General features: G+C 32.5%; 1 protein-coding gene and 1 long non-coding RNA gene across 2 annotated transcripts; both read right to left on the reverse strand.

Moving 5' to 3' along the window:
- Positions 1–1,326: 1,326 nt before the first annotated feature.
- Positions 1,327–13,632, reverse strand: LOC141611872 (uncharacterized). The gene is made up of 3 exons (XR_012528850.1): positions 13,480–13,632; positions 12,817–12,912; positions 1,327–2,855 (listed from the first exon to the last, which is right to left on the reverse strand). It is a non-coding gene; the product is annotated as an uncharacterized LOC141611872 (long non-coding RNA).
- Positions 13,633–20,670: 7,038 nt separating this feature from the next.
- LOC141613861 (uncharacterized) lies at positions 20,671–21,450 on the reverse strand. Its single transcript, XM_074432601.1, has one exon. The coding sequence runs from the start codon at positions 21,448–21,450 to the stop codon at positions 20,671–20,673; it is 780 nt and encodes a 259-aa protein (XP_074288702.1).
- Between the last annotated feature and the right edge of the window lie 209 nt (positions 21,451–21,659).

Below are 21,659 nucleotides of genomic sequence, written 5' to 3' on the forward strand. Positions count from 1 at the left end.
CCAGCCTTACTTTACACATCAATAGTGTGAACCCCCGCAATACGCGGAAAAATATAACTTATAAATTCAAGCTAATATTAGGAAATTTTTGAAACTTTTAAAGTTTAAAGCGCAGGTTCACTAAAATCTAAAACATAAATAAAGATTGCGGAAATAAAGTTTAAATTATACAAACGTGATAGTCAAGGTGAGAGAAAATATCTCTCTCGAATGACAATACAAAAAAAAGGTGAGTCTAAATAGTCCTAATAAACTGACTACAAGGCCAAAGTGCTCGCTAGCTCACACATGTCTTCACCCCATGAATGCACCAACTAATACATGTCATTCATGTAAACATGAACACCACAGTCAGTGGGGAATAACTCAAGGTTCTCCCAGTCACAAATTGTCGAAACGAACATAACAAAGAACTAAAACAGGTAAGTCATGTAAGATACTTACAAAAGATATGAATATCAAGTTTGTAATTAAACATGACAATTTAATGAGATAGAACAAGATAGATCAACCTTAGCATAATAAAGATTCAACTATTCATGTGAGACAATCAAATGATATGAAAGACAAGAATACGATCATTTATGCAAAAGCACGCATTTCAAGAATTACAATATAGATATGAGATTAGAATCCGAATCATGTGAAGCAGTTAAGTAAAGGATCAACCAATGCAAATTACAAGAATAGAAACCGTAGCCATTATTTGGAAAACCACTTAGCAAACATTGCACGGGACGTGGCCACTAATGTCACATTCATACTTATGGCTTGCATCTCACCATAAGAACGGATGGGAGCATCAGTCCCGTCGATCACATCGCAACTAGGAGGCTTGCATCTCACCTCTAGTATCCGATAGGACCAAGACTCTTACATCCAAACAATTGACAATATCTATAACTAAGTAAGACCTTTACTACTCATTAAATATAATTTCCCTGGTAGGGCGACACTGATAAAACTCACTTGCCAGAACAGCACAAGTGACCAAAAACCGCACTTGCCAGAACAGCACAAGTGACTAAAAACTGCACTTGCCAGAACAGCACAAGTGATCAAAAACCGCACTTGCCAAAACAGCACAAGTGACCAAAAACCGCACTTGCGTAACAAAGACAAGTGATCAAAAACCGCACTTGCGTAACAAAGACAAGTGACAAAAACCGCATTTGCGTAACAAAGACAAGTGATCAAAAACCGCACTTGCGTAAACAAAGACAAGTGACCAAAATCGCACTTGCGTAACAAAGACAAGTGATCAAAAACCGCACTTGCGTAACAAAGACAAGTGACCAAAAACTACACTTGCCAGAACAGACAAGTGGCGGAAAGACTAAGATAAGACTCACTTGCCAGAACAACACAAGTGGCCAAAAGTCGTACTTGCCAGAACAGCACAAGTAGGCCAAAACCATACTTGCCAGAACAGCACAAGCAGGGCAAAAATGTACGTCAAGCACATGCGATGGTATTATGGCATTTCTACAAGAATACGACTCTTACAAGTAATTATTTATAATAACCTTTCTATACTTGTAACATATAAATAAACATTTCATTTCATAATTAAACATGCCGGTTAAATAAAATATAAATGAAATATAACAAGTAGTAACGAATAATTTATGTCATGCGAAAATTTACGGAATAAAATGGAACCGATACAAGTAGATTAGTTGTATACTATAATACATTCCCATGGTAATAGGTTGGCCCGACTAAAGAAAAACATGTAATTTCAACCATGAAGGGTACACAAGCCCAATGCTCGTGACATGGCAAACCCAACCAATGAATTATAGGGAGCCCAAAGATTATCCAAGGTTGAGCCCAACCATTAGAAAAGTAGGAGCCCAAAGCACATTGATCTTAAATCAATTACTAAGGCACACAAAGATAAGAAGAAATTAAGGAGGCATACACTTTCCAACGTGACTACAACTCGACAAAACCGAGAGACCGTTTAATTCGTCTCAAAATAGAGTTCGAAACTAGCATAGGAACGGTTTAAAAACTGTATTTTGAAGCTCTTATTTCGACTCCAAGTTGGCTCAAATCACCCATAAAATTGACTCAAAAACGGTCCATACAACCTCCACTTTGACTGCCCAAAAACAGCTCCAAAGGCTACCTAAAACCGTATCACAATGACACCAAAACAGAGTTCAACTCAACCTGTCACGGCTCCCTAGCCGAGGCCAACACCAAGCTAAAAGACGGGTTTAGCGAGTACTACAACTACCTAGCCAATATGATACATTGACACGACATTAACAAGGTAAAAGCACGCACTTATATACATGAGACGGAAGTTCGATAATGTACCCACAACAACACCAATCAAATCAGGTTCTATGTACAATGACAAGCCCAAGCTCAAAAGGCTAATAAAATTCGGCACTTCAAATGTTTCATAAAAATTGCCGTATGAGAATATTCATTATCTAGGACCAACAAAAACTCAATTAAACCATCTATTGTTCACATGTTCATCAGTCCTCAGCCGTATACATGTAGCTACCTAGTCATAATCAAGTGGATGCCATCTTAAAGAAATCAACGACTAAATTGTCTGTATAAAATCAACATGGTCGTACAATCACCAACAGTAATTCCAATATCCATTAATATAGTTCGCCACCTCTTAGTAAACTCAACCACACGTTTCATACATATAAAAAGAACAATTAAAGGTTCAAACTTTATAGTATATAAGTGCTAAACACAACATATACGGACACAATTTCGACATTATGTCGAGTAACCTATCACCGTTACCTTTTTGCCCTTCAAATCTCCGTGGAAAACGTCAAAAGAGTACGAGCCTCCGTGCGGGTCTTCGGTTTCTTCAACTAGAAGGAGGAAAACGAAATAAAGGAGCTAAAAATCGGAACTTTTATGAGGCGGGTCAAACTGAAATCACCACAAAATCATAACTTTCTTATCTTGAAAGGAAGAGGAAGGAAAGGGGAAGAGAATGGTACCAAAATTATCGAATTTGGTCGAGAAATGGGGGCGGGATCGGAGTTATAAGGACGGCGAAAAAGAGTTTGCAGCTATGCCTGTGTTTTGATTTCTTTGTTTGTTGCAGGTGAATTCGAAAAAGGGGAAAGGGGATGACGGGTTGGTGGGGTTTAGAATAATAATAATAATAATAATAATAATAATAATAATAATAATAATAATAATAATAATAATAATAATAATAATTTTATAAATGTAGAGTGTAAGAGAGGTAGGTGAGTGTGTTGTCGATACGGGATAGGTCGAGAATAAATTAGCCTCACATATGAAAATGTGACGGTCTTACGCTAGACGGGAAAATGTCTCAAATCTATATTAAGGCGGAAAACTATTATTATTATTATCTCTATTAATACTATCCGACTAAAAATATTTATTTTATATAAACAAGCTTCTGAAAATGTAACTTTTATAAAATTTATGTTCAAAAGGAAATTAATTAAATTAAATAATTTAAAAATATAAAATAAAGTAATTGAACGGTTAAATAAATTTTAAATGTCAGAATGAGAAATTCGCGGGTGTTACAATCACCCCATCTTTTAAAAAGTTTCGTCCTCGAAACTTGAAAGTAGAAAATGAAAGGTTATAAAGGCAAAACTGGACTTTTGAAATTGGTAACCCAAAACATTAAAAGGTTACAAATAGTAAGAATTTAAATTCTTTCAAAGTTTCAAATAAAATTTTCTGACAGAACCAGATTCTCATCAAAGGAACGGAAGTGCTCTCGTTGCGCATTCAAGAACATCACATTCCAAATCAAAGATAAGGTCAAAAAAAATCATTTGTATAAATCGAAAATCAAAATACTTTCAAAAACATTAATGAAGAGTTTTCAAAAGTATAAGTCTCATTCATGGAACGAAATTGCTCTTGTTGTGCACACAAGAACGCTAACTTTCCAAGTCAAAGACAAATTTAACACAAAATCATTCGCCGATAAGCGCAGGTCAAGTTATTAGACGCCTTTAATAACGAGCCTTAACATCCCATCAACGTTAAAATCAATTCAAAATGATAATCCACTCAATTTTATTTCTTTTGCAAAATTCACAATAAAAATAAAAGTTTCACTTTGAATTTCAAAAAGGAATTAAGTTCTTGAAAATGTAACATTAAATTTTGACAAGGAATCATAAATAAATCAAAGTTATTAAAGGTTGTGTCTTACAATCTTTTTTTTTAAGGTGGTTTTTGGAAGAAATTTTTTTTTAAAGGTTGTGTTTGACAAAAAACACTTTTTTTTATTAATTTCGTATTTGAATGACTTAATCCCCTTTCTATAAAAGTCACTCCCTCTATTATTTTATATATGTCATTCTCACATTTCGAGACACTCACTTCTCTTTTCAATATCTCTAAAAATATATAAGCACTGCTACAGATACAGGCTATAACAACGGTTAAAAACCGTTGTTATATAAAAAAGCGAACGTTGTTAAAGCGTCCGTTGTTAAAGGTTTTAACAACGGTTGGTTTTTCTAAGAAACCCGTTGTGAAAACTATTAACAACGGTTTAAAGTAGCAAAAACCGTTGTGAAAAGTGTGACTAAATTTTGGTGGGAAAGTTATAACAACGGTTACAGTAGAAAAAACCGTTGTTATAACTAAAGACAACGGGTTTTTTTTTTAAAAAACCGTTGTTGATTTTAAAAAAGAAAAAAAATTACATATTACTATAGATGCATGCATTATTACTGCAATTCCGATGCATAATATGCATTATTACTGCCAAATCCCTGCATATGAAAGGACACAATAATATATGGAATGAGAAGGGTTATAAGATTTGGCACAACTTCCTAAACATATATTAATTAAAAAACAACTCAAAGGACACATTACTAAGTATAAATTCATGCATTATCTCAATAACCATTCCATTATCTCACTATCTCACGTCCTAAACTGCTCCAAACCCTAAATCTTTAAAACAAACTCCAAACTTCCTTCAACACTTCCTTCAATAATGAATGATACCATCCGTAATACATGCATTATGACCGAGTACAACAAGAGTTTCATCCTCCGGTTGCTGGACATCGAGGGCAGGTACAGGAGCTACCTTGAGGACGCTCGGACCGCACTCAAGAACGCCAAAAAAAAATGGCTTGACAAAGCAGAAGATGTTGCAACTATATGACGATATAGCAACTGCGGAACGAAACCTCCAAATAGCAAAGGAGTAGAGGATGGATATCATAGAAGAGAATAAGACTCTTATGCATATCTAAGAATTGCATTTTTAGCAATGTAATTCATTTTTTATTTATTTATATATTAATTAATTAATTAAGTTTATTATGCATTATTCATGTCCATCATCTTCTTCTTTTGTTTTATTTTATTTAATTTGTTTTACAAGCTAATAAACGCAGAAAAAAAACAGTGACAAAACTAATTAAGCGAATAATACTTAGAGAAAGAACAATAATGATCGATAAAAACACATGCAAATGAAATAATTAGAGAAAGAAAATAATGACTGAGATGATGACAAAACCTAAAACCATGCATATAAATTAAAGCGATACCTGATAATTAGAGAAAATAAGAGACGACGACAACAACAGTGACGGAGATGATAAAGCGACGATGAGAAAGAGAGAAAGAGACGATGAGAAAGTGTGTGTTTGTGTTTGTGTTGTTTGTGTTTGTGTTAGGTTTGTGTTTGTGGCTGTAGCTGATCTGCTGTGTTTGTGTGGTTTATATTGGAAAGTATTGACAACGGTTTTTACATAAAAACCCGTTGTCATTAGAGAATATATTAACAACGGGTCCTTAGAAAACCGTTGTTAAAAAGTATTAATAACGGGTTCTAATATAACCGTTGTAATTATTTTTCACTAATTTTGCGCCAAATTATTAACAACGGTTATAATGTAATACAGAGTAAATTGTTGTTATTAGTTATTATATTAACAACGGTTGTGAAAGTTTGACCCGTTGTTAAAACCTATAACAACGGTTATCAACACATAACCGTTGTAATTAAGTTTAATAAAATTCGCGTCATCCATTCTACAACGTCTTATGGTGATTTTCGTGAATAAGAGTTGTTAAAGGGGCGTTGTAGTTGCCTGGATTTGTAGTAGCCTGGATTTGTAGTAGCCTGGATTTGTAGTAATGAAGTTAATAATATGAAATGTATACTCTTTTGAAATCAAATTTTATGACGAATCTAATGATATAATTTTCATAATTTTTTCTAGAGTATATTTTTATATAATTGAAAGTCAAAGGCTTATCTCATAAAACAAAAACGTCATATATAAAATAATGGAGGGAGTAGAACATTTAGACAGCTTTCATTGGCTCCTGATTTTTAGGGTTGAAATTTTCTTCTTTTTTTTTCACTGATATGAAGACCCACGTTCATGGGTGGGCGGGATTTAATTACTGAGATTCCTCCCAATACAACACATTGAATATAATTACCCATATAATATACATTTTTAAAATTATTCTCAACACAATTTACACATATAAAAATAAAAATTACAAATTGAATAAAAAAATTACAAGTTTTAAAAAAATTAGTATACTCCGGACAATATGAGGACAACAACAAAACTATATTTATATAAATTTATCAATCATATACTCACATAAGATTATTGTACATATTAGGTGATTTGATAAAATAATCATCATTCAACTGATATAACAAATAAATTTCACAAAAATGAAATATTTGATCAATAAGGCAAAATAATAACCCCAAAATTTAAAATGCATGTTAAAAAATTTGAAAAAATCAAAATTTTCTCATTAAATCTAACCTATTCAAACAAATATAATTCACAAAATATTAAAATAACTTCATAATAGCCAAACAAAATAACTAAAACAATTTGCCAGTAAAAAAATAATACCACAGTAAAAAAAATCGAGATTCAAAACGAATTATTAAATTATTTTTTAAAAAAATCCAATCTTTTTTAATGAATAGATCTGAATATTTTCATTAAATGGCATTAAAAGGAAAATAGTACCCAAAAAAAGTAGAAAAAATACATTATGAATAATATATCTATTTGAGTTGTCAATTTTCTTATACCCATCCGTTGTACTAACACGACGTAAAATTTGCGCCTTCAATATGCTTTTTCTTCAAATAAAAACGATAAAGTGATTTTTTGATGTTGTGTTTTTATCATAATTATTAATTACTCCCTCCGTCTCGGTCAATTGTTGTCCTTTGGTTTGGCAAAAAGATCAAGGAAAGAGGAATGAACCAATTACATACTAAATGACAAGTGGAACAAATTGAGTGAGAATGATCAAATTGTTCATCAGGTTCATTCTTAAAATAGAAAGGACAACAAATAACTGAGACACCCCAATATGGAAAAAAAACAACAAATAACCGGAACAGAGGAAGTATTAATTATTAATTAAAGGGAGTAATAAGGAGAAATAAGGCAACATGCAATTTATATGGAGGTGGGATGCAATTTGTGACCGTGGGAAGTGAGAGGTGACTTAGAATAATGAAGTAGAAAGATTTATATGGAGATAGATAAAAGAGTTTATGTATAGGGTTATATTTTTTGCATATTTTTTGGGTTATATATGAGCTTTTATATGAATTTATTTATGATCCACAACACTCAATAGTAGTTTAGTTAGGATGTAAATTGTTCCGTATAATTTTTCCTTTATTAGATGATATACTCATTTTTTTTCCTAAGTACGTTTTTTTTCCTAATTACGATGTATTTATTTATTTTTAATTAAAATTAGACATGGCAAACAGATTGTATTGTGTTGTATTCGTGCCCGTATTATATTCACATTTTTTTCCTAATTACAAAGTATTTATTTATTTTTAATTAAAATTAGACCTGGCAAACAGATTGTTTCGTGTCGTGTTCGTCACCGTATTAACTTTAAACGGGTCACTACTACCCCAACTCTAACCCACCCAATTACATAAACATGACATTTGTCTCAACCCTAACCCACCCAATTTAATTTTTCTATAACTCAACCCGATCTGTTTAATCCATTTATCTCTAAGCAGGTCATTATTCACCCCCTTAACCCGTTTAACCCAATAAACTAATAAAATAAAATAAAGCTTTGCAGCTCTATTATCTTAAAAATGACGAATGAAAATGCATATTAAAAAGTTGTCTGGTTGAATTATTGACTCAACCCAAATTTATAATGACATTTTTAAATAAACGGATTAGTCATGTCGGGTTCGTGTCAAAAGAGCTCAACTCTAACCCGAGCCATTTAAGTTTCGTATCGTGTTCGTATCAACCCAATTACTTAAATAACTCGCAACGACTTAACCCTAACCCACTAACTTCGTGTCGGGTTTATGTCATGTCTTCGGGTCGTGTCAATAATTGTCACCTCTGAATAAAATATTCAATAAAAAAAAGTATATAAATGATTAAGATCAATAAAATACTCCGTAGTATTTTAAATTATACTCCGTAATTTGTATTATAATCCAGGGAACTTCCTTCTTCCCCTGGATTTTCCTTTCATCCCAAGTGTGTTAAACTCAAGCTTACTCATTTGGTTTTTGCTGATGACCTTCTAGTCTTTACTCGTGGGGACCTCCCTTCTGTGCTTGTTGTGGCTGATTGTTTAAATACCTTTGCTGCAATATCCGGCCCGACCGCTAATCCCATGAAGACTTCTCTCGTATTTTGGTGGGGTGGCTCCTCAGGTGAGATCACTCATTTTGGCTCATACTGGGTTTTCTGAAGGGGATTTTCCATTTAAATATTTGGGATTGCCTCTCTTTACTTCTAGGCTCACTTGCACTATGTTCCAACCTCTCCTTGACAAGCTTAGAGCTAAAGTTGGGAATTGGGCTAACCACATGTTAACCTATGCTGGGAAGGCTCAATTGATAAACTCGGTTTTATTTGGCATACACAACTTTTGGGGTGCTTGTGTGCTTTTACCAAAACAGGTGATTAAAAAAATGGCTCAAATCTGTAAGAATATTTTGTGGGGTATTGAGAATGATGGCAGGAGGTTCTTGTGTCAAAGTTGGGCTGCTCTGTCTAAGCCTAAAACTGAGGGAGGCTTTGATATTAAGGAAATACTGAGTTGGAACAAAGCTCAAGCTATCAAGTGGATCTGGAAACTTGAAACTCAACCTCACTCAGTTTGGGTCAAATGGGTTAAAGCCTATTTACTTAAGGGGAACTCTGTTTGGGATGTTGAAAGAAATTCAGCTACATCCTGGTACTGGAATAATCTCTTAGCTGCTAGGACCGACCTTGTTCGGCGGGTAGGTTTAGAGGGCTCGGGCCTTGTTGGTCGCCATGCCTAACTCCTTTCTTTGGACGGACAAAGTTTATGACCGCCGAGAAGCCCAAATCCTAGTGTTCCTTGGCGCTATACTGTTTATGATACTGCTGTTTATCCGAATCATGGGTTTGTTGGTCACTTGGCTATTCAACATAAGCTACCTACTATTGATAGATTCATTAGCAGAGGCTTCCAATGGATAAACATGTGTGTGCTATGTGGTGCTGCTGAGGAGTCACATACACATTTATTCTTCGAATGTTCCTGGACTGCTATTCTCTGGTCTACAATTCAGCATGTTTATTCTTTTGATACTCATTCTACTCATCTGTTCAATATTCTGGATTGGTACTATGTTCATAATAGAGGACGCAACTGGGTTAAGAAGAGGAGGAGAAGTGCATTGCTCTGCCTCTTATATTACATCTGGCAAGAACGTAACACTCGTATTTTTCAGGATAAGACAAGGACTACTGAGGAGCTTCTGAGTTTGATCTGTACTCGAGTAAATCTTAGGATGTTTCATTGTACTTTGGGTTTTACCGAGTAAATTTTGTTTGTTTGTTTCTCTAGTTTTTTCATTGGCTTAGGGGACTTCCATGGTCTCCTTGTAGATTGGTAGTGGGATCTTGTACTTTCTAATTATTTTATTAATGAGAAGATCCTCTTGCATTTCTGCAAAAAAAAAAAAAAAATAATAATAATAATAATAATAATATATTCAATATTTATACATTTTGTCAAATCTTTTGTTCTTTACCAATATTTACTTTAATCTTTTGTGTAATAGTGTCTTCAATATTTATGCATTTAGTTAGAAAATTTATTCTTCTTTAATATTTACTGTATCAATTCTTTTACATTTAATTATAATAATTGTTAAGTATGCATACCCTTATTGCACGGGTTTAAAACTAGTACACTGTTAAATTTGAAATAATAAAAAGTTTGTAATTTGTTAACAAGCCATTTATACCACTAGCTCCCTCTCCCATTAAACCGTTATAATTCCACCATTTATTCAATATATATCTCATAAGCACTTTAAGTTTTCATCTAACAAAATATTGACGAGTTACTCACTTCGTCTTGAGTCATTTGTTTATATGTTTTATTTTTGTGTAAAATTCACGTGATAGCCCTAAATTTTGCCACTTTGTATATGACACCCAATATTTTATGTTTGTGTACAGGTTACCTTTTACGTTTGATTTTTATGCACAACATGTCATTTTTGTCGCTCTAAGAAACTTCAATTCAGCATAACCCATTCACCAAAAATCGAAATAGACCAATTTTTTGTTCTACACACATTTTCTTGTCATAATTTACGATTTGAGAAAGAAAAAAAATTGTCGACTGACATTTTCTAGGGTTTTTTCTCACGAAAACCTAAAATCGACCATAACCTCGATCTTAAATTTTCGAATGACCATTTTTTATTTTATCAAATTATAAATCTCGAAGAGGTTATCAATTTTAAAAAAAAAACTGGCCAATTCCGATTTCTTGTCTACAATTTATGCTCAATTGAAGATTCAAAAAACGATAAAAAGAGCATGTCGTACCTGAAAATCAAACCTCAAGGTTATCATGTGCACAAACTTAAAAAGTTGGGTACCACATGCAAAATGACATAGTTTAGGGGTACCATGTGAATTTTCCGTTATTTTTGGGTGTCACATTCATTTGTATAATTTTTCTATATTATGAATGTTTCTAATAGGTTCATATTCATTATTATCCACTTATCCTCCAATAATAACAAATAATCTCATTATATACATGGGCGGATTTGAGGAAAGTGAGGGCGGGTGGCCTTACAAGACCCCAAAATTTCAGCTATATGTACCAGTTAGTTCTCCCTTGTATGCAATGTAATATTACTATTGTAGTAGTAAATGTAGGGGGCTTATAACATTGAGCCCTAGGTTCAATTCTCACAGTCGTCTTTATTAGCTATAAAATATGAGAAAATTTATTGATTTGCATTTTTCTCATTGTTTATTTTAAACCTATGTAAGATGTACTTTTATTTCCAGTATTCTATGAAAATATATGTAGTCTTTTGCGATATTAAATCATGTATGTATGTTGATAAAAGAGTACAAATACGTAAGTAAACGCAAAATCATATTAGAATTATAGCAAAAAAAAATATGCCACCCAAACTAAAATTCCTGCATCCACCCCTGATTATTATATCTTTGATTTTCGTGGCAAAGTAAATGTAAAAAAGAGGAAGATGAACGAAGTATGTTTAGTAAAGAAGCCATTACATTACTATCTACTCCGTACAACCTAATAGCCTAATAGCCTATAGGGGTTGTGGAGATGGGGAATTTCGGGAGAAAGGAAGGGATTTGAATAACATTTGGGATACGAGGTAAATGGAGAGGCATGAATTTAAAAGGGATGCATTTTTCCCCAAGGCAAATAACATTCCCTCCAATATTAGGAAGAATTTTGAAAACAAAATTATGGAAACACCCAAATTTTGTAGAGTTAAGCTTACTACCTAGTACTCCCTCTTAATCACTATAATGTTCCCATTTTTCCGAAACGGATTATTCAACTAATGTTCCCATTTCCTTTTTTGGTAACTTTTATTCTTATTTTATTCATTCCTCTACCCACACACCTATTTTACTCCTATTTTATTACTTTCCTTTATGTTTTGGTACCACAATTCTTTATTTAACTACTAATAATTCATCCATATCTCTTATCACCAACCCCACACAACTCTTTTAGTCATATTTTAATACTTTTCCTTAAGTATTGTGCCCATATCAAATGGGAACAATATAATGACCGGGAGGGAGTACTATTTAGTAGTTACATGTCCGTATTTACTCACATGAGGCCTGAAATAGTCTCTCATAAACGGATCTCTTAAATTTATTTGATGGCCCTGTCCACTCCCCTCATTTTCCTTCCTACTTTGGTATCGAGAAAAGTCCGTAGTATGTCACTACATTGCTAACCCATTATATATTTAAGACACAAGCCAAAGCAGTGAAGTTGATGTTTGCCTTGATCGATTCTCATAAAGTGTTTAGCAACATTTCCTATTTCATGAGCATCTAATAGACCATCTAATTGTTAATCTTTTGATTTAATTAATTACGAGTAGCAAAAAAAAAAAAAAAAAAAAATCTTAAGCATAATAATGCCAAGCCCTAATTCTAGTCATCTTTTATGCGTTGCGATTATTACCTATGTAAATATGTGAAGATGTTAAAACTTGACATGATCATTTTTTAGTCAAAGTGTGGAGGATGGAGTCTATAGGGTAATTGAAGTTTACCGAAATAAAATTTGCATTTAAGATCCAGAATTGGCATTAGTTGTTTTGATTTGGGATTATTCTGCGACAACTCATATATAGTCGGAAATTTGAAAATAATTTAGACTTGAATATATTTTCAATAAAACTTAAAATTAATAAACAAAAGAAGTGATAATATTAAACCTAAATATCCCGAAGGATGAAAAAATGTGCACCTCGATAAACGTGGAGCTCCTCAAAGTCATTAACTTGAAGCTCATAACTCATAAGTTACCAACATTCGTACGCCGTACCGTACGTTTAAGAGAAATCTGATGACACACAAAGAGTAGTTAAAACAATCGATGGGTGAATGATAAATAACCAATAATTCTGTAAAATATACTTACATTCTTACAATACGGAATATTAGGCATATCCTAAATAAAAAAGGTTAGTTTTGATCTCATTATTTCTTTCTTGCACACAAATATTATAGAAACTTACAACTTGACGCCAAACTATAATTTGGCTAAAAGAGATCGAATGCATGCTTGGCTCCTCATACGCCATCCACGGAGGCCATCGATCGACCGGTAGGCTCCGTATATGGCATACAGGGAGCCAGGCATACACGTACTGACTTACATAATCATCTTTGTACCCAAGGACATTATAAAATGGTTAAACAGAAAATGAAGATGGATGAATATATTGGCTCTCATTTTGGTACAGTAGTATGTATTAGGAGAAATGAGACGGTTTTACGAAAAGACTATACATATATGAGATTTGTATGTAATCGAGTTATTAAGGATTCAAAAACAAGAAACGGAAGCTAAATATAGAAGAAGAAAAGAAGGAGGAGGGGAGAGGAAATAGGGAAGAAAGGGCCTAACCACGCATTTAAACAAAGCTTTTCTCTCTTAGTTTGTGGTGAGTTTAGGGTGGTTTGAAGTCTTCTCCTTTTTAATGGGTCGTAAAGCAAAGTGTTTGCTTTTTATTTCTTTATTCTTTACTGACACCCAATTTGTCCGGGAGTGCTTGGAGGACTTGGAGAACATAGATTCCTGATCTCACCCCTTTATTTAAAAATCTCATCAAAATAAGGCAATTAAAAGATTGATTGATAACAAAGGAAAATATTCCTAAAGAAAAGCTGCTGCGACATAACATGAGTTATTATCTTTTACTTTTATGTTTCCTCAATCATCTTTGATTGATTCATTTTCCTTTATACATCTTTGACTCCTTTTCTTTGCATTTGAAAACACATTTATCAATATAATTCCATTTCATTTTTCTCAAACCAACATCCATATTTACACGATTACAATCTCACTCCCAAGTTTTTAAACCACTATTTTATTCTTTTCAAAACATTTGTTTTTTTTATTTGATTGAACGAAATTACTATGTTTATATATAGACCTGGCAAACATACCAGATTAGCAGGTCGTGTCGTGTTCGTGTCTGTGTCAACGTTAAACGGGTCATCACTACCCCAACCCTAACCCGACCCAATTACATAAACGTGTCATTTGTCTTAACCCTAACCCACCCCATTTAATTTTTCTATAACCCAACCCGACTTGTTTAACCCGTTTATCTTATAGAGAGTCATTTTTAACCCATTTAACCCGTTTAACACAATAATATAATAGATAAATTAAGTTTTATAGCCTTATTATCCCAAAAATGATGAATGATAATGTTTATATTTTTAAGTTGTTTGGTTGGATTATTGATTCAACCCAAATATATTATGCCACTTTTAAATAAATGGGTTATTCGTGTCGGGTTCGTGTCAAAAGAGCTCAACCCTAACCCGATCTATTTAAGTTTCATGTCGTGTCCGTGTCAACCCAATTACTTAAATTGGTCACAACCTTCCAACCTTAACCCACTAACTTCGTGTCGGGTTCGTGTCGGGTTTTCGAGTCGTGTCAATAATTGCCACTTCTATTTATATACTAGTCTTTGAACCCGTGCACTGCACGGGTAGTAATAAAAAGTACTATCTATAAATATTATTAAAAGGCTACCCTAAAATAACCAATTAAAGCCACGTAGACAATGCCACATGACAAAAATTTATTATGACATGACAAAAATTTAATTGTGACATGGCACTAATCTATACAATGTAAATTTACTAAATTAACCCTTTTATATATGCATAGAATGTCTAACAAAAATGTCATTATTATCATCATCATTCTTAAATAAATTAATACAACAAGCACAAAAAATAAATTAATATAAACTTTTTATTTTCCACTTACAACTTTGGTTATGAATCTATCATATTTTTGTAACATATACTTCTTTTATTTAATGGTAGTATATTATTAATCACCATTATTAGTAATTATGTTATGATAATTTTTAATCTTTCCTTCATTCACAAAATTTTTCTTCTTCCTCCAAATAAATTTCTGAAATTAATAGGAGAATTAATTACAAAAATGATCTTATATAAATATCACACAAATCCTAATTTTCATTTTTATTACAAAAGTCGATAGGTAAAAAATACATAGAGAACTAAATGTATTGTTTCGATTTTTATCTTTATTATGTTTTGAATTAATAGTTAGAATCTAATTTAGTTATTATTTTGTGTTTGTTTTCGAATTGCAGGAGGGTGACATACTCACATATCAATAACATTACATGAAATTAGAAAATAATGGTAATGTTTACACTTTTTTTTTGGCTTGAATACTTTCATTTTTGTCGGGTTTTTCCTTTTTTTTATTATGGTGTGTAATATAAAATGATAATATGAATCTCTGATATGTGGTGACATGTTATATCTATCTACAATCTATAAACAAAATAAAAAGGCTAGATTGAACAATGTGACATGACATCTTCTTAAGCCATCTAAAACATATGTGACATTTCTTAAGTAAATTTCACTTATAATACCCTACCAAATTTAATTAGAAATTTTCATATCTATATCTATAAATATTAATAAAAGACTACCCTAAAATGACCAATTAAAACCACGTAGACAATGCCACATGCCAAAAATTTATTATGACATGGCAAAAATTTAATTGTGACATGACACTAATCTATACAATGTAAATTTACTAAATTAACCATTTTATATATGCATAGAATGTACTAAAATGTCTAACAAAAATGTCATTATTATCATCATTATTCTTAAATAAATTAATACTACAAGCACAAAAAATAAATTAATATAAAATTTTTATTTTCCACTTACAACTTTGGTTATGAATCTCTCATATTTATTTAACATATACTTCTTTTATTTAATGGTAGTATGTTATTAATCACCATTATTAGTAATTATGTTATGATAATTTTTAATCTTCCCTTCATTCACAAAATTTTTCTTCCTCCTCTAAATAAATTGTTGAAATTAATAGGAGAATTAATTACAAAAATGATCTTATATAAATATCACACAAATCCTAATTTTCATTTTTATTACAAAAGTCGGCAGGTAAAAAATACATAGAGAACTAAATGTATTGTTTCGATTTTTATCCTTATTATGTTTTGAATTAATAGTTAGAATCTAATTTAGTTATTATTTTGTGTTTATTTTCGAATTGCAGGAGGGTGACATACTCACATATCAATAACATTACATGAAATTAGAAAATAATGGTAATGTTTACCCTTTTCTTTTGGCTTGAATACTTTCATTTTTGTGTTTTTCCTTTTTCTATTATGGTGTGTAATATAAAATGATAATATGAATCTCTGATATATGGTGACATGTTATATCTATCTATAGTCTATAAACAAAATAAAAAGGCTAGATTGAACAATGTGACATGACATCTTCTTAAGCCATCTAAAACATATGTGACATCTCCTAAGTAAATTCCACTTATAATACCCTACCAAATTTAATTAGAGATTTTCATATCTATATTTGCTTCTTAAATGTCTAAACAAATAATTGAGCAATTTAATTAAAAAAAACTATCAACATTCTACTATTTACTCCGCTCATCTATGAGTTTGTTACTTCTACGTTTTTTTTTTAGGAAATTAATTCTACCATTTGAAATTCCCTGTTTATTCCATTTAACTATAAGTCTTATTCATTTTATCATTTAAATTATTGACATCAATAGATGAACACCATTACATGTCGATATCCAACTTTTGCTCTACCAATTACATAGTAGTTGCATCTTGGTTTTATTCAAACCAAAATATTTGTTTTGCATATGAAAGTTTTGTAGATTTTAAATGATGTGTTCCACATTACAAACCAAATGCATTATGTGACGCAAATTGTTATCGAGTTGAGTGTTTATTGGAATTTGTTTCTTATTTTGCCAGGTTTATATGTTTTGAGGTGTTTAATGGTCGCTTTCTAAATCACCAAAACCTCGAGTCTTTAAGTAATTTGTTAGTAAGTGTTTAGCGAAATTTGCTTACCACAATCATAAAATTATCTTAACTTTTACTTTATTATTTATTTTGTAGGATTTTTATCGGAATTCAAATACACTGATATATTGTCTTCTAATGGTACAGATTTGAGATGTAAGCAGTATGCATGTTTTATCTTGCCATGATTTTTGTTTGCGTTTTTTAACAAGTAAGATTTGATATAGTACTCTAGATTATTGTGCCTTTAATTATTTCATGTCATGTCCTTATATGGTTTTCTTATTTTGTCAGGTGTATATATATTTTGAGATGTTCGGATGAAAATGGTCATTTCCTAAATTCCCAAACCCCCGACTACGTAATTTGTGTGATTTTTTAGCGACTAATCCTTTTGGTTGAATACAAAATCGATAGACGAAAACTTTTAGACTACTAGCTACTAAAGTGAGTTCGAGAATGAATGATAAAATTGTAATCCTTATTTTTTAATAATAATTTGTCTTATTGTAATTCCATCGTTTTTCGTATCTACTCTCAATAGCTTTTTTGGTATGTTTAAATGTTATAAGATCCTTTTATTTAGGTACGATGTTAAAATTATGACTTTATTTTAGTGATAAATTTTTTCCAGTGATGCTAGTAATGTGAGATCCAAAAAATTAAAGAGGAATCATTGCAATATAAACAAACTAATAGCTCAATGACTATTTACTCCGTAACACAAATAATAGATATGAGACTTTTCATTTGTGTTAACAAAAATCATTTGTTGGTGATAAATAAGATGTTTTTTTTCACAATAGGACTGTTTCAATTATTATATTATTCATATAAGAAAATATTTGTAATTAATTTTCGCATTAATTTCAACAATTTATTATAGGGAAGAAAGATTTTTCGATTGAAGGGTAAGATAAAAAAAAATTATGGTAAGGTAAATACAAAGTATAATAATGCTGAAGGAAAACAAAAAGGTCATCCCACTAAATAAAAGAAATAAAGGTCAAATAAATAGGGTAGTTTAATAACAAAGGAGAGGAAAATAAAAAGTTTTTTTTTGTGTGTTAGCAACTAATATTTCTAAAAAAAAAATTCTACTTATTTGTTAAAATTTTAAATAAATAAATAAATGTGTAGTTTTTAAGTAGTACGATTTTTGAATAATTAAGTTGAACAATTATCAAAGAAAAAAAATATATATCATTTTCAATCAATACTTTATCATAATAAAGCAGTTAAAAAAATTAGTATGAAAAATCTTAATCGATTCACTAACACGTTTAGTTATGAAAACTTTAATTAAAATGTCAATTTTAATTATAAAATATGAAAATTAGATGTGATCTGTAGAATCTTGGAATTTTTTAACTCGTGAAAATTTTAATGTAAATAATTAGTTTAATATAGATATAATGATATTTTGGTAAGGAATTTTAAATTAGGATTATTATAATATTTATATAAGAAATTTTTTGTAATTAATCTTCACATTAATTTCTAACAATTTATTATAGGGAAGAAAAAAGTTTTTGTTAATGAAGGTAAAGATAAAAAATAAATTATGATAACATAAAGGCAAAGTATATAATAATATTAAAGGGAAATAATATGTCATCTTATTAAATAAAAGAAATAAATGTTAAATAGGGTAGTTTTTTTTTTAGGTAAAATGTGAGTATATTAAATATATAAAAAAAACAGCCATAATTACAAGGACAATGTTCGAATCCCGGCTAAGGCATTCTAACATATAAATCCTATATATGCTTGCCTGCCAGTCAATGGCACCATAGATTACACATTTTGCTACGAATTCTCCTCTCGAATTAGTATTGCGCTTGAGATTGTTGTGCTATAATGTCGGTCTCGAACACACAATGTTGTCTCGCATTGTTTCTCCGAAACCATATGGTATACCAGAATCTTTGTTTGAACACACACGAAGCCTTCCATTGATAGCATCTGTTCTGTTTTGCAGATATTAATGCAGTAGGATCAGGCATTGGCTTACCTATTCAATCTGCAATACTATCCTTAACCTTACTAGTAAACCTGCACTCTGAAAAGAGGTGGTCAATTGTCTCAGGCTGTTCCCCACATAAGATGCAGTCATCATCAAGACACAAACCAATAGCATATAGCTTGGTTCTAAGATTTAGTCCATCTTGCATAATCATCCAAGCAACAACAGAGTGTTTAGGGATGTTCCAATTATTCCATACAAGATTAGACCAGGCAGTTTTGGGGTGCTGACCCATCAACCATTCATATCCATTACGTATAGAGTATCCTTTGGTCGAAGAAATCCAAAGATTACCATGAAAACCACTCTTAATCCTTTCCTTAACCTTACAAATGCTCTTCCAGGTCCAGGGGGTATCATTTCCAGGAGTATAATCTTGCCATTCAACTCCCTTTAAATACACATTAGCAACCCATTTGATCCACAGCCTGTCAGGCTTGATATATAGCCAATTCACCAATTTCCCCACTGAGGCAGTATTCCACAGCTCTGCGTTTTTAATTCCTAGACCTCCTTCATCCTTTGGCAATGTAACTCTATCCCATCCCACCAGTGGAACCCTTTGGTAATCAAATGAGCTACTCCATAGAAAGTTCCTGCAGATAGCTTCTACTCTTTTGATCACACTCTTTGGGATAATGAACATGGCAGCCCAATAATTGTAAAGAGTGTTAAGCACTGAGTTTATTAGAACCACTCTTCCTGCATAAGATAGCTTCAAGGCTACAAATTTTTGCCACCATTTTTTCTATCAGGCAATTACAGTCCTTCTTACTCATCTTCCCTGGCTGTATGGGTACTCCCAGATATTTAAAAGGCATTGTGCCTTCCTGGAAACCAGACACAGCAAGGATGTCCTTCTGTAAGTCCTCCTGCATCCCATTGAAAAAGATTTCTGACTTACTGTTATTCATGCTTAATCCTGAAGCTTTAGAGAAGGAACTGAAAGCTCTCAAAAGTAGGAGAATAGAAGGAGCATCCCCTTTACTAAACATCAACAGGTCATCCGCAAACATAAGGTGAGTGAGCTTGAGTCCCTTACATAAAGGATGATAATGAAAAGTCCATCTTGCTGTAGCAAACTTAATGAGTCTTGTCAAGTATTCCATACAGATTGTAAAGATGAGAGGAGACACAGGATCTCCTTGACGCAGACCCCTCATACCTCTGAAATATCCAAAATTATTCCCATTCAAGACCAAAGTAAAGGAAGTGGATTGAATGCAAGCCATAATCAGAGTAATAAAATGTTTTGAAAGCGCAAACCAGTCAACATTTGCTCCACAAATTCCCATTCAACTGTATCATACGCTTTTTGCAAATCTATTTTAAACAGGCATCTAGGTGACACATTCTTCCTGGAGTACTGATGCACAATATCTTGGCAAATCAGGACGTTTTCAATGATGGACCTCCCTTGAACAAATGCTCCCTGACATTCATGAATAATATCTGGCAATACTAGAGCTAATCTGTTGCAAAGGAGTTTAGAAATGATTTTGTATAACATATTGCAGCATGCAATGGGCCTAAATTATTTCACAGAAGTTGGTCTCTCACATTTGGGAATCAGGCACACATTGGTTGCATTTATCTGGCCAAGTAATTGACCAGTTACAAAGAATCCCTTGACTGCCTCAAAGACATCCTGCCCAATCACACTCCAAGCATCTCAAAAGAAACCACTTGAAAACCCATCAGGTCCTGGGGCTTTGTCTATGGGAATAGAGAACACCACCTGTTTCACCTCCTCAAAAGTCACTGGCTTGGATAGAATCTCAACATGCTCCTCATTACAGACATTACCATAAGCCAAGACAGCATCCCTCACACCCTCAGTAGTCTTTTTACTTCCAAGTAAACCTTGATAGTATTCCAAGAAGGCATTCTGAATGCTACTACTATCTGAACAAACAATTCCATTCTGATCTTCAATTTGGATGACAGTGTTTCTCATGCATTTTTTCCTGATAATACCATGGAAATACGCTAAATTTGTGCCCCCCTCCTCTAGCCATTGAGCCTTGGTTTTCTGCTGTAGGAAGCTGTCTCTATCCTTACAAAGTCTCCTGAGTTTTGCCATAATACCAATCTCCTGGCTAATCAGATCAGAGCTAGTGGGGTTCCCACTTAACTGCAGCTGAATAGTATTTAGTTCTTTCTCAGTCTCCACAGTTTGAACTTCAATATCAGCATAGCAGGTTTTGTTCAAATCTTTGAGGACTGTTTTCAATTCCTTAAGCTTTTTCACAATACAAAACATCTTGGTGCCTAGGATATTCCTGTCCCAAACCTCCTGGACTTTAGGCAAAAATTCTGCAGCCCCACTCCACATAGAGAAATATTTGAAGCTCCTAGTTTTCTGAATAGTTAGCTTGTTGTTATAAACAACACATGGGGTATGATCCAACACTCCTTCAGGGTAAAAATGTCCAACCATTTCAGGAAACATGGTAGTCCAGTATGAGTTGATAAGAAATCGATCTAACCTACTATACTTCCTATGCATATCATCTTGTTTATTCGTCCAAGTGAAGAATGCCCAGTAGCCTGAATATCAACCATATCACAATTGTTCATACAATCCACAAAAGCTTCCATATCTTTAGGCTTAGTCTGACCACCTAGCCTTTCATCAGGGTTCATCACTGTGTTAAAATC

Source organism: Silene latifolia, chromosome 11 (assembly GCF_048544455.1).
Source record: "Silene latifolia isolate original U9 population chromosome 11, ASM4854445v1, whole genome shotgun sequence".
Classification (NCBI taxonomy): domain Eukaryota; kingdom Viridiplantae; phylum Streptophyta; class Magnoliopsida; order Caryophyllales; family Caryophyllaceae; genus Silene; species Silene latifolia.